This window comes from Ambystoma mexicanum, chromosome 13, assembly GCF_040938575.1.
Source record: "Ambystoma mexicanum isolate Mex_15411 chromosome 13, UKY_AmexF1_1, whole genome shotgun sequence".
NCBI classification, from domain to species: Eukaryota; Metazoa; Chordata; class Amphibia; order Caudata; family Ambystomatidae; genus Ambystoma; species Ambystoma mexicanum.
The window spans coordinates 380,791,028-380,806,073 of NC_090938.1; the positions used below are offsets into that span (position 1 = coordinate 380,791,028).

The window sequence follows — 15,046 nt, forward strand, 5'->3', positions numbered from 1 at the left end:
CCCCCTCAAACATTGTGTAATTTGAAAAGCCAGGGGAAGGGAAATATGCCCCAGCAAGTATTATATTATTTAAGAACCCTGAGGAAGGGCGGAGGAGCAACCCAAAACCTGAGAAAGGTTAGGGGGAGGGAGCCATCCCCGAACACCACAAACTGGGACCAAAGAGGAAGAGAGACATCCCCCCAGACCACAGTCTCAATGTGGAGCTGCTGAAACTCCCTCAGTTCTTTTGTTTAAGTTCAAAGTGTAAGGGAAGGAAAAAGAATTTTGACACAGGACGGTGGACTCTTTAAATTGCACAGCCTGACAGATGCCATAGTATTTGTAGTTGAGGCAGGGACATCTTTGTATTAAGGATAGTTAGTTTTTTTTTTATTTTCATCTAATGAAAGTCTTTGCCAACCACCATGCCACCATTGTGTCAGACTCTTACTTCTGCATCCTTGCACCAGCCATCAAAAAAACAGAATCAAGTGGGATCCATGATGGCGGCTTTGCTATTGAAAGACTTCCCCAATGAACTCAGAACTACAAAGCATCCTTTCAAAGGAGCATGTCCAGAGCGGGCATGTTTATCACCCTCCCACCCACCAATCAGAAGGAACTTAGTCAGTCCAAACACTATAACACTATATAAGGGCAGCTCCCATGATAAGAGTGTAAGGGAGTTTTGTGGTGCAGAGAAGTTGAGTTGTGGTATATAAAGAGAAAGAAGATTAGTGGAGTAAAGAGGAAGGTTGCTGGGCTGGCTGTAGGACCTTGAGTCGAAGACCAGATTGTAAGACCCAGAGAGGAAAAGAAGACTGCTGGTCTGGTTGTACAACCTGGAGTGGAAGTCCAGATTGTAAGACCCAGAAACGAGAGGAAGACTGCTGTGTTGGCTATACAACCTGAATTGAAAGAACAGATTGCAAGACACAGAGAGAAGGGAAATATTCCTGGCCAGATTGTAAGACATGGAGCGGAGTGGTAATTTTAACTCCTGAAGAAGAGAGGTGTATTGTAAGACCCTAATAGGAGAGACTGATTGTAAAACCTGGAGACCAGAGGAGAGTGAAAGATCGACATAAATAATACAGAAAAGGAAGAGATTGAAGCAGACATCTAACGGCAGATGAATAGAGACCTGTCCACAGCCCTAGTCAAGAAAAGGGCAGAGGACTTTGATGAGAGTAAGACTGAAAAATGAAGAAGGGATCTGACTAAGGGGAAGGCAGAGCAGGGGAAGGCAGAGCAGGGGAAGGCAGAGCAGAGGAAGGCAGAGCAGGGGAAGGCGGAGCAGGAAATGGCAGAGACCCTAACATGAGAAAGAAAGGGTGGAGACCCTGAACAAAGAAAAGGAGCATGTGCTTCAAAGGTGGCAAGAAATGGGTAGAGCCCCTGAACTATGAGACAGAGAAGGTGACAAGAAGGAGGAGGTGAGGAAAGCAAAAGGTTCCCTGAGGGCTAACCCAGCAAAGAAGAATACATATATAGTGGGGATCATTATGAGTTTCCCGGTATCCTGCCGGTAAATCCGGGAGGATACTGGGAAACTGACCCTACCATTACACGGGTCTGATATTCCAGGTGCCGGCAATGGCAGTAAATCCCCATTCCATAGGACTACATGGAGTGCATTACCGGAATTACTGGCACTGGTAATACCGGTGCCAGTCATTCTGGAATTTATTTGCCAGTCGGGTAAATCAGTGCCCCCATCGGCAAACTTGTGTTTTGCCGGTCCGGGAAAAATGCCGGTGCTGGACTTACCGGCAATGTTACCAGTAATTTAGCCAGACCGGCAAACATGTAATGACCCACAGTGTCTGTGTGAATTGTTGGTGTTATGGAGAGTTCTCTTATAAGGATAATTTCCCAAACCTAGTGAGTCCCCCAGCAGCTTTGCTGGATTTTTGGGGTTTGTTTTTTTCTCCTGCTAAGAGTGAGACTCTTTTCCTTCCACTCTTAGGCATGATTTGAGGTATTTCTTTGACTTTTTGTGTGCTTATGGGCTATGGGGTTTTTTACTCCATAGGGTATAATCTGTTTTTGTGTATGTGTTACACAGCACCCTCAGTGCAGTAACCCAGGGGTGTCATAGTGAGCCCCAAACATAGACTCCATACCCTGGGACTGACTACTGTCTCCCAGGGCATGTAAAGTCACCATTGACTTTACTAGTCCAATATTATGAACAGAACCAGTACAAACCATCATATTGTGGAAGTACTGGAAGGGGTTCATTCGATTGCCCCTGGGTAGGTTTCCAAGAGGGCATTGTCCAGTCCCCCCTTGTCGAGTTTCTGGCTGGTGGCAGTGGTTACCACGCAAAATATTCCACCGGAATATTTCCTATGGGATTTTCCCATTGATTTTAAACGCACCACTTTTTGGTGCAATGTTAAAGATACCGCCAGTTTATTTATTTAATATAAAATCACCGGATGGGTCTTTTTGCCAGAACTCTTTTCTAACATGGCGTTTGTGTCCGTCTCTGTAACTCCAACCAAGGTCGGGCCCTTTGTTCGACTTTTTGGCAGGCTTCTCCACAGAAGCCCTCCAACTGGTGCCACTCTGTCTGGGTTCCACAGGATGTGTGGGTGGGGGAATGGGCACCCTGGACTGCGTTGCCTTAGCAACTCAAGTCACACTCTGTTCTGATTGGCCCAGTGGTGAGCCGCTCGGCTCACCACTTAGCATGTATGAGTGACAGCTAGGCTGTTGAATGGGGTTTTTTTCTGCATAAAAGCAGGGCTTTTGGGACTGGAACTTCAGAAGTTGCCACAGGACCTAAGAAATCCGAAGAGGGGAGAAGCTGAGCCATCTGCAACGACGACACCACCGGTGGAGCCCTGCTGCAACAACCTCACCACTTTCCTGACGACAAGAGACGATCTTCTGCTGAAAGAGTCTTCTTCCTATGAGCTGGTGGGATCAACCAGTTCGCCATTTCGCCTTCCAGGACGTCTCTTGGTCGAATCGCCCGTGCCAAGCACGTCGGCAGCCGGATAGCCAAGCTTCACCACTGTGACCGCGAATAAAAGGAACGCACCTTTTAACCGACAAACTCCGCGGCTGGTCTCTTCTCTGGGCAGTGCAACGACTCTACGTTTCCTCCTCGACGAGATCCTCTCTTCCCCTGGTCGAAACCACGAACTGCACCCGCTGCCAGGAACAACTGCCACCGCTGGAGCTTCCTCAACTTTAAAGGTACTGTGTTCCACCTGGCCTCCCTTTTCTACGGTTTGCTAAAGGTGACCCGTAAATCCTTGGCTTTCCAACTGGGTTGGTCCCCAGACCTTCTAACTTTACCTTCTGAATCAACCCAACCTCTTTTGAACATTTTTACAAAGACTTGAATGCATCTCTAAACTGTGTGATCTTGGGCACATTTCACCTTGCTCCATTTAAAGTGGGCCTGGCCTATGAACGTTGGCTCTACAGTAGACTCTGCCTTCACTAACTTGTTTTGGTCTTATAAAAGTGTTGGGAACTGTTTTATTTTCATGTCCTGCCTTTTTCTCTCCCTTTTACTTAATTATTGGAGTGCCATCTAAGTTACGCGCTCGCATCTCTTTTGACAAATAGTGGTGTTTTGACTTAGACTTGTCTAATAATTCTTAAGGGAGGTGTGTATACTTTTCTGACTGTGTTTGAAATTGCCTTGATTTATAGTGCTAGTGTATTTCTTTAAGTGTGTGTTAAATAAATAATTATATACATTTGATACAAAGCTCTGGTCAGAGTTTGCTTGCTCTACTGTGTTTTAAGCCCTATTATGTATCCTCTGTATACTGCCCTACTCTTCTTGAGAGAAGTCTGACTGCTCAGCCACAGCTACCAGTTAAATATGGGTGGTACAGACTGCTACCAATTGGGTTTACTGCTTACTCCTGTAGTCTTAGTCTTATTGCAGTGGTCCCCAAGGGAACTGCACATGATTCTGCCTAACAGTTGGGTAACACTATACCAAACCCCACCATCCTGATACCCTCAATAAAAAGCATAAATTGGTTATAATTGGTTAAAGGTTTCAGCACAATGAATAATCTGGACTGCCCCAATTGTATTGTCCTGGCACGGGCTCTTTAGGGATAGCAGCAGTCTCTGTCCAAAATAAAATTGTTTGGGCAGTCAAATGGCATGTGATGCAGGCACCTCGTAGTCAATTTTTATGCCAGACATGATCTGGAAAAATATAATGAAATGACAAATAGGAGTCTACTTTACATTACAGATTCCCATTTTTATTTTCAGCGTGCGTGGGGTTGGGCCTTGTATTAACAAGCTATGAAGTCATGTATTGCGGTCTGTGAATACGTGTGTCAGCAGTCCTTGACTCATCAAAGATGAATGGCACTAAACATAGCATCGTTACGCACCTAACAGTATTGAGCTTACAATTTTTTTTGCCTAAATCCTCTTGCCATTGCTATGGATGTACCGTTATTTGCCTCACACTGTCCGATTCTCCCTTAGCCAACCTACCATCTACCTCACTCTACCATTGCTCTCCCGGTTCTCCTGGAAATCCTCATTTATATACTTGCACTACAAAATACATCAAAAATAGAAAGAAATCATAGTAGCCCAATGTTTCTATGTTGTTTAGCTCAGGGTGCAGCCATTGAGTGTGGCTTCGCCCTCTTTACCATTTTCTCTATTTCCTAGCCAGGTACTTGTGGTACGGATGAGGGGTAGAGTGAAGACATTGGAGCACTCAAACCCTGACACAAACAAGCTACACCATGCAGGCTGTGGGAAAACCAAATGCTTAGTAATAACCAAACAAATAATTTAACAACGTAATTGAATTATCTAATATAGCTTACTTCCTTCTTGCCATCAAAGCTCTGGCCTCTGGTCCCACCCATTCCGGGAAGTGCAATCCCCTGCACTCTGGTAGGCTGCATGAGCTTTACTTTCTCTTCTGGGACTTCATTTTCAGGTGGAGGGTCATAAGTCTGCAAAACAAATGAGTGCTGAAGTTGTCGATATGGTAATGCCACTTGATCTCGATCACACTACAAAACTATCATACAAACATCTGGACAACAAAGATGTGGAAAAAGAACACATTACTTACCTCTGGATAATGTTCTTTCTGATGGACGTTCCTCCCACTGATTCCTCATCTAAGATACCCTTTCCCAGCACAGCTCCTCTTCAGAAACATTTCCACTGCTGGGGGGTGGAGGGGGGAGGGGGTTGGGCAGCCTGCCTCTGTGTCCTCTAGGTCCAATGCCTCTACACGCCCCGCACTAGATATGTCTTTGGGGCCAGTATATTTAGTGACCCTGCACCCGTGCCCTCAGTTCCACCCTTTTTCCATGGCACTCTGAAGCTGAGGAACCGCAGAACAGATGGTATACTAGCTTCCTGCAAGAGGGTTAGGTAGGGAGTGCGATGAGGAATCAGTGTGAGGACCGTCCAGAAGAAAGAACATCACAGAGAGGTACGTAATTTGTTGTTCTCATGGACTTCTTCCTCATACTGATTCCTCATCTATCCCCTCAGTCCCTTCATTCTATCCATCCCATCATGTGCCTAGGTTTAATACTCATGCTCCTTTTCGTAACTTGAATAACCACATCATGCTCCTTTTTGTAACTTTAATAACATCATGTATCTCCCCTTTCTTCTTCCTTCATACCTTTGAATCTTCATATTGACACTTTCTTCCACCTTAATCTACATTTACTTTGCATCACAGAAAATTGGCTGACTCTACCAATCTTGTCACTCCTGCAGCCCTTTTTTCCTCCTCAACCTCTTTCTTCCACACCCCGCTCTTCATGCCGTGGGAGTGGTGTCAGCATTTTGTTGCAGCACACATTCTGTTCCAGCCTAACATCCTTCCCCTTCAAATCTCCTGCTTTTTCTGTCTTTTGAATAGCTGTTTCCCTCTTTTACTAAGCCTCTTTTTATTGCCTTTCTCCGAATCTATCGCCCCCTGGGCATATTAACTCGTTCTGTAATGAGCTTGACCTTCTATATCTTCTCTTCTTCCACTTGATGTTCCTCTGATTCTTCTGGGTGACTGTTACGCTCACCTGGGTTCCACAGGGGCGCCGAGCGAAGCTGGACTGCAACGGTCTCCACCAATGCGACTTGTAGTGTAGTGATGAGTGATTGCGCTTGCCCACTGAGTTTTGTCCGTCTGGCACGTAGAAGGATTTTCCTAGAGTGGTAAAAATGGCAAATTAGTTGACCGCTGGAAGGAGGTTTTGACTTCTGCTTCCGTAACCACCTGGTGTTCCCCCTTATATGTCTCACCTTATTGTTAAGAAGGATGGGCTCTCCATCCTGCGTCGGAATGCAGGGGTGTGTTGAACTTGGAGATCCAGTTAACTTCACTGATTCCGTAATCTTATGGCAGAGTTCCGGACAACAATGACTCAAAGGTAAGTCTTATGCTAGTCCAAGGTAGCATGTAATGCTTTAGAGTTCAAGTTGTCTTATTGTTCACTCTTGTGCCTTTTCCTTATGTTTCTTCCTCTTGTAGATTGCCCAAGACAGGTGTCTCTTCTTTGAAAGGAACGAGGTAGCGCCAAGGTAAGATTCGGTATGTGCAATAACCAAACATGCGATGTTGTTCATTTATGTGATTTATCAATTGTCCTCTCTTTATTCTGCAGGTGCTGCGTTCCCTTGGAGCGAAGAACGTACGGTGGAAACTCGCCGGACCTCAAGTGAGTATTACCTCGGTAAGTATCTGGTGATGCGAGGTCTAAATGTCTTTTAGCGAGGCGCAGATCACCTGTTAACTTTTCTTATCTTTTTACAGATGCAGATGTTCCGGACGGCGATCCCGTCAGAGTGCCTCGCTGGATCGCAAGGATGAAATGAGCATTGCTGAGTATCCCGCGGCGCTGATGCTGGCTGTATAGCGCGGTAACTGGTATTCCTTTTCTTGCAGGTGCGGCGACTCCCGGATGCTTGCGATGACAAATGGAAGGCTCCTGTTCTAGAAGGATTACGTCATTTTTCCCCTTTGCAGGTTCGGATCGCGAAGAACAAAACAGGCGTATCTGAGGAATGGATACTGGAGCTGCAGGCACGGTGAGCGTTACGCTGCAGGAGTGCAGAATAACGCGAAGCATGTTCTGTTCTCTGGGTGTGGTTTAAATAGCCACTAAAAAGTAGTCCCCAGGTAAAGTAGTCCCAGTACCACACCGAAAGAAATAGTCCCTTGAATAAAGTAATCCCTTCAAAAGGGCCTCAAGGTGGCCTGTACATGTTTTCTCCACAAGATGACCTGGTTTGCCTGAAAGAGGCAATATGAGCCTGATGCCAACGGCGCCAGGACTGTGTCCAAGAAGCCCTTAAACAACCCCTTGGGTCCTTACATGTTCCCATGGGTGCTAATACTCTGGGCAGACTGGTCCACTCCTGATGTCTGGGGGCAGGCATCGTGACAGTGTCTTCAATCTCCATCTTTCTTCTACCCATTCTGCCATCCAACTTCTTCCTCTTCTTGATTCCTACCACCTTGCACCTGTCCCCTCTTCCCCTTCCCATGTTTCTGTCTCATCTCTGGATCTGATTTTCTCTTCTACTCCTTCATTTACTTCAGTTTCGGCTCTTCCGATCTACTCATATGATCTTTTTTTTACATTTAAAAAAAATGATTTGTTAGTTGGTTAATCAAAGTTAGCCTTACACATTAAAAGAAAACCAGAAACAGAAACAAATTAAATGGAAAAATTACATTAAAATTACATAAATGTTCCAATAGAGCCTTCGCATAAAAGGAGAAATACAGAGTATTATTAAGCATATTCTATCCAATTAATATCTTAAATTTACATTTCTATGGCAGCATAATTCATCTACACAGATACAAACGTTCATATTGATTAAAATGGGGAAGCCCAAATACGAAGTTAGTTTAAATCCAATTAAGCCGTGAAGCATGTTTGCAGATTACAGGTAATTGTGTTTCTAAGTTCCCACAACAAACATATGATATAACATTATAGTATTAGGAAAACATTGACAACTCTTAGAAATGTCTAAAGTGCTAAGTACTGTTTGTCATGTTAAAAACACTCAGAAAATGTGTTACCATCTAATCCTGATCAGGTTACGACAATATAAAAATGTTAACAATGCTACTGTCAACGCTGTCTCATTGCCACTAGATAGCCTTTCCCAAAAGTCTTGTGATGTCAACCAAGAAACCGTACAGGTAAATTGGCCAAAAAATCACTGATTGTAGTTTCGAAGAGTAGGGCAATTAATTAGTAGGTGCTCTAGAGTTTGTAAAGATTCTTCATTATTACATAAAACACAGGAATTAGGGATTGGAATTTGTTTAGCATGAAAATATTGAATCTGACCTGTAAGAATTAGGTTTACACTAAAGTGCAACAACTGGCCCCTCCAATAGGAATTCAGACACATTTCCAAATAGCTAGGTCGAATTTCTAGTGGTTTATCTAACGCAGAAAGACTTTTGTAAAGTTTATAGTTGCTCATTTTCTCAATAGTGTTTATCCAATCTCTCTGAAATAAGACTTTTTTAGATTGCATTGGATTCTCGCTCAACATTCCCAGCGTGTGTTCGATATTACTCAATATAGATTAATCCAGTTCCGCAAAGTTCTTTATAGGACCTATACCATTATACTGTATACTTTCTTTTAGATCAATTTAGATGGATTCTGCCAAGGGGTTCAATATATTACTATAAAAGGTAAGCACTTTCCAGTCAAACCAACCATTTACTGATGTTAGCCCCAGCTGGTATCTCCGGGAGGCTGTTGGGAAGGTTGACTGCTTTTTTTCCAGAAGTTGTTTCAATAGCATTGCAATCAATACACTAGTTAAATGACATTTTTCTTGACCATACAGCAGAGATGGAATCACTTTTATCCTATAAAAAGCAATAAGGGGAAGGAATGAAAATCTACTATGGATGCTCTTCATTTGAGCAGCTAATTGGATTGCCTTTCTCTAGTCAGGGCATGAAAACATGGGACGAATCAGGGTAGGTTTTGGGTTTCTTTAATGATGACGGCCCGGCACAGCACATGCATCCGCCGCCCTCGACACACTCTCCAGCCAACTGACATTTACGCTATGCCTGTTCCAACCACGAGCCCCCAACCATTCTAACAATAACATTCTGGGCGCAGTTGCAGGCAGGCGTCACAAATGTACATTACAACACTTACCTTTTGGTGTCCCAACTAATCGTTTATTATTTGGCGTAGCATCTATAGTTTATTATTTGGCATAGCATCTAGGTTAAACCCTAGATATGTTAGGTATACTACTGGTCCTAAGTAGGCATCCCCTATTTTCCAATTATATCCACAGGGCTGTTAAAACAGATGATATTGGTTTTATGGGGATTAATTATGAGCTTTTTGGCGGTGGCATATCTACTGGTGACATCAATAAGATGCTGTAAAACTAATTGTGTATAATCCAGAAGGATTACGTCATAGATATATGCCAACCACGAGATAGACATGTTTTGACTTGTCGGCTTTGCAAATGCAGAACCTGCCAATCACTCTCCCAGGTTAGATAGGTAGAGTTTGAACAGACAGGGAGCAAGAAGACAACCCTGATGGAGTCCTCTATGGGTTGGAAAAATATTATTTAGACTACCCTGCCTGTTTAACCTCACCTGAAACACGTATCCTCATGAAAGTGTATTAAAATGGCTAATAAGGGACCAGGGTTATTACACTCTTAGCTTCATCCAGAGGAATGCTCTGTTTACAGTATCGAAGGTTTGGGAAAAATCCACTGCTGCCACATGAATGGAAAGTCCACCACTGACCAAGGTTTTTTCCATGAGACAGCTGATAATAAAGTGGTTTAATGTAGTCTCCATTGCTTTCATGAACCTTGTTTCAAACTTCCTTAATCTACCTACCGAGAAGGCCCACTGTTCTAACTCCTGCAGGACAATGGCAGCAAAGATTTTACTATCTGCGTCTATGAGGGCTGCAGGTCGATAGTTCACAGGGTTCGAGCTGTCACCCTTCTTGTGCACCGGTAGAATGATCGACCTTTTCCAAGTTTTAGGGGTAGATTTAGTAAATATAATATTGTTAAAAAATATAAACAACATGTTTACCCAAATGGCATAATCATTTAAAAAATATATAATTGCTTCCCTTCAATATTCAAACGTGTCTCTGCCTTACTAATTCAAAAAGAAATGTTCTCTTGAACCTTCTCTCGCTCCTCTAAATATTGCCCTATCTCGCATCTACCTTTCCTCTCTACGTATCTTCTATTCTCATAATCTCTTTTTTATATGAACTCTTCTTGCGTTCTCCCGATCTTTCAACCTGGCTTTCCTCCTCTTCACTCTACCGAAACGGCTCTCCTTTCAGTCTGCAACTCTCTTATTTCTGCTTGCTATTCTAGGCAATCTTCACTTATCTCTGCTCGCTATTCTAGGAAATCTTCACTTTTGGTCTTACTTGATCTATCTGCTGCTTTTGATACTGTTGATCACTCGCTGCTTCTTCGCTCTCTTTCTGGTCTAGGTTTTGGTGGTTATGTTCTAAAATGGATTTGCTCTTACCTGACAAATCACATGTACTCTGTGTTGTTCTGTGCTCGTCTTACCTCCTCTAATCTTCCTCTTCAGTTTGGGGTTCCTCGGGGATCGGTCTTGGGTCCCCTCTTATCTCTCAACACAATCCCTCTGGCCTCTCTTATTTCTTCTTTTGGTCTTTCCCATCACCTCTACGCTGAAGATGGACAGCTATTTCTTTCTTTTTCCTCCTTCTCTTCCTCAATACACTCTGTTCTTACCTCTTGTCATCTTGCAATTCAGTCTTGGATGTCAGCTCACTTTCTTCATCTAAATCGTTCCAAGATGTAAATGCTTTTCTTTCCTGCTACTAATCTCCCTCCTCCATTGCCTTCCCTTTCTATTTACTTTCCTCCCTCCTCTTTCTGTCCAGAATCTTGGAGTCATTCTTGACTCATCTCTTTCTTTCTCTCCTCATATTTCTGCAGTCTCCCACTCCTATCGGTTCCAGCGTTTCAATATACAAAAAGCTAGACCATTCCTTTCCTTTTCTGCTACAAAATTGTGTATTTCTTTTCTAATTTGTTCCTGTCTGTTCTACTGTTCTTCACTTCTACTGGGTCTTTCTGTGGTCCATCTCTCTTCTCTTCATTCTATATATAATTTTGTGTTCTTTTTGTGTTTATAATATGTTTGTGTTCTTTTCTCCTTATCTTCCAGTGATTCTATCGCTCCTGCTCTTGCCTCTCTTCAATGGCTCCTCTTTTGAGTCACATCTGTTGTTTAATTTTCTTTGTCTAGTTTTCAAAAGCCTTCACCGTCTTCCCCTCTCTATCTGTCTACTTTTACTTCTATTTATGTGCAATCACGTTCTCTTTGCTCTTAGTCCCAATTTCTCCTTACTGTTTTTTGTCCTACTTGTCTTGTACTTATTCCCGTTTCTGCTCTTTTTCCCCTCTTTGCCCCGAAATTCTGGAAAGCACTTCCCCTTTCTCTTTGTTCTTTTTCTTCTCTTCCTGTTTTTCGATCTCATCTTAAGAATAATGTCCTTACTGGTTAACGTCTGCTTTGCAATTTTGTTTTACATTACTTGAACCATTTTGTACCTTTGTACAGTGCTTTGGCGTATAGCCCTATATAAATACACATCAAATCAAATTTATGATAGACTCCCAAAACAGTACGTAACCTGGAAGAGGGAGGAACCAAGGACACCACCTAAACCAGAACACTTTGGACGACTGACCTGCAAGGAAATACAAGCAATAATGCCTAGTAAACGTGTGCAAAGACACCCACGTTGCCACCTAGCAAATGTCCAGAACTGTGACTCACCTCTGCAGGGGAGAGGTGGCAGCCACTCCCCTGGTAGAATGAGCTCTGAGACCCTCATGCACATCCTTCCCCGCCAGAATGTAGCATTCTAAACTGCAGGGAATGATCCACCTGGACATGGTCTCTTTTGTAACAGCCCTGCCAGTATGAGCACCAGCATAGCCAATGAAAAGCACTTCAGGCCCCAAACCGGGTCAATAGAATTGTTCCTCTGCCATGAAAGGGTGAGACGGAGGAAAAACAAAGGAAGATGGATCCTCAGAGAGATGGAAATCTGATACCAACTTTGGCAGCATGGAAGGACTCACTCTCAACGTCACCTTCTCTTTGGAAAAAACAAATAGGGACTTAAAACAGACAACATCTGGAGCTCACTCACCCGTCTTGCGGAAGTGATTTATTTATTTATTTATTTAGCATTTATAAGGCACAGTTAGCACAGAGGCATCAAGGCACTCATACTTAAGAAAATGGTTACAGTAGGGTACTGGTACAACATACAAGTAACTTGATACAGTTACTTTAACACAACAGGTGCAGACAGGTTAACAGACAGAAAAATAATGGCAATTCAGTTCTAGTATATGTACATGGAGAATACAAACTACTACAACTTGGATTTTGTTCTGGTGATTTGGTTACTGAGATAAGCCAGTGCATTGTCGGCCAGGTATTTGTGGGTAAGGGTGAGGATTTCAAATTTGATCCTGTCATGCACAGGAGGCCAATGTATGATTCGTCTGGTGGAGATGTGCTCGTTCTTAGGTATGTTCAATGCTGCTCTAATAGAATTATTTTGTACTGCTTGGAGTTTATTAATATTTCTCAAACTGGTGCCTGCGAATAGTGAGTTACAATAATCTATCCTAGAGAGGATCAAGGCTCTTGCTAGTGTGATACTATTGTCAGTTGAGAGGAAAGCTCTGCTAGACCTAATAAGTTTGGACGTGTAGGCTGTGGACGAGACAATTGCATTGACCTGTCTGGTGCGGGAGAGAGATGAGTCAATGTAGACCCCAGTGTTTTTATTTCTTTGGCAACATGGATCTTGTTGCCATCAATGTTAAAGGAGTCGTATTGTTTTGGTAAATTATCTAGTTTAGATTTATTTCCTATTAGGATGAGCTCCGTTTTATCATCATTAAGGCATCATTCTTTTTGTGCCATCCAGGGCTGGATGGCAAGGTATATTTTGTCAAGGTTGTGTCAGTGTGATGACATCCTGTTATGGGAATTAGTATTTGCGTATCATCCGCGTAATTTGTGTGTGTGATATCCATGTTGTCTAGTTTGTCAAATAAGAACTTTGTGAAAGCGTTGTACAAGGTTGGTGATACACATGATCCTTGTGGAATGCCACATGTTACCGGGGTTGGAGAGGCTGCTGCTGTAGTTGAAAAGACTCATTGTACGGTTGGACAAAAAGGATTTGATCCATTTAATGGCTTCTGGTGAGAAATGGACTTCTGTTTCAAGGTGGTGACATAGGATTCTGTGGTTGACCAGGACAAAGGCAGCCGAGAGGCCTAAAAGAAGAAGGATACAGAGGTCTCCTCTGTCTTTGAATGGGTCCATCTGTATTTTTAGATCCAGTAAGGCTGTCTCAGTACCATGGCCGGTTCTAAATCCTGATTGTCTTAGTCCTAATAGTTTGTTAGCCTCCAGGAATTATTGGATCTGCAGATAAGCTGCACGGTCAAGGATTTTTTAATAAGAATGGTACTGTAGTTATAGGTCGAAAACTGGTTGGGATGTTAGGGTCAAGGGTAGTTTATTTTAGCAAAGGTAGTACCCAAGCTTCTTTTAGGTCTTCTTTTAGGAGATGGCAACCAGGAAAATCCTTAAGGGTGAGTAATCGAATAGAGCAGGAATGGAGCAGATCAAACGGAACGCCCATAAGAAATGTCAAAACCAAATTTAAACCCCATGTCGGAACCACAGACTGGCAGGGAGGAAACTGGTTACAAAAAGCGTGCAAAAACCGCATAACGGAGGGGATTGTGAAGAACCACCCCTGTTCCAGGAACCTCTTGAAAACCGAAATAGCAGTGAGGCAACACTTTACAGTGCCAATCTGCAGGCCCGCCTGGGCTAAAGAAAGCAGAAAATCCAACACAGAGAATAGAGGATAGGATAAAGCATCCAGCTCCCTCTCCCGGCACCAGATCGAAAATGTACACCACCTGCAGGCATAAATGGATTTCATAGCAGGCCTCCGAGCTGAAAGGAGCACATCAAGGACATCGTCCGACAAGTCTCAGCCTCTCATTAGCCAAGCATAAAGGTTCAGGCTGCCAAGGTTCAGTTGGAGGACCCACCCCATCGAATGGGAGAGTCACTGTCCCGTCTCCCACACTACATACAGGGCAGACCTTGAACTGGTAATGGTGTTGACCCTATACAAACCTTAGGTACTTCCTGTGCTTCTGATGAATTGGCACATGGAAGAAGGCATCCTGAAGGTCCAGGGAAACCATCAAGTGCTGCAGATCGAGGGGCTTGTAAATACTGGGCTAGAATCACCATGTTGAACTTGTCCTTGAGGAGGAGCAAGTTCAGCAGCTGTAGATCCTGGATGGGGTGCAAGACCCTGTCCTTCTTTGGGACAAGATAATAGGTGGAGTATCACCCCTTCCCTTGCGGAACTAGCTCAATCACACTTTTCAACAGAAGCTGATGGACCTCCTCCAGTAGGAAGGGGTTCAGAGACAAAGGGATGGCCGAAGGGCCATGGTCCGGGGATCACTGAAGGAATGGAATGCAATATTACTGCCAAATGATTTGTAAGGCCCAAGCTTCGGACGTGGCCGTTAACCATTCCGAGCTGAATAGAGAAATCCCTCCCCCATTGATGACGAATGGCAAAGTCTGTCACTGATGTTTGCCGCCCTGTTGTGCGGCAGGGACAGCAGCCGTTGCAACGCCCCCTTGCTGGGCACCCCTTCCTCTCCCACTCGGGAAACATCTGCCATGTCCTCTTCCCGGGGCAGACTGACCATGGCTCCTCTGGGCAAAGGTGGGAAAGGGATGAAAACCCTTGCCCCGAGACGTCTGTGCAGAAGGCTGTTGTACTGCAAGCCCCAAAGATTTAGCAGCCGCCTTGAACGATGGAACATTCTGGAGGGCGTCGTTAGCCTTAGCTCCAAAAGGTTAGGGCCGTCAAACGGCATATCCAAGAGTCTGGACTCGTTGTCAGCAGCAAAGCCTGATGCCCTTAGCCACAAG

General features: G+C 43.9%; 1 protein-coding gene across 2 annotated transcripts in view; it reads right to left on the minus strand.

Annotated features, from left to right (window-relative positions):
• Positions 1-15,046, minus strand: part of CARMIL3 (capping protein regulator and myosin 1 linker 3) — a 2,002,476-nt gene that overhangs the window by 618,595 nt on the left and 1,368,835 nt on the right. For both annotated transcript variants that reach the window (XM_069633925.1, XM_069633924.1), the window contains exon 34: positions 4,815-4,946. In XM_069633925.1, coding sequence (XP_069490026.1) covers positions 4,815-4,946 — 132 coding nt within the window. The remainder of the gene's footprint in view (positions 1-4,814; positions 4,947-15,046) is intronic.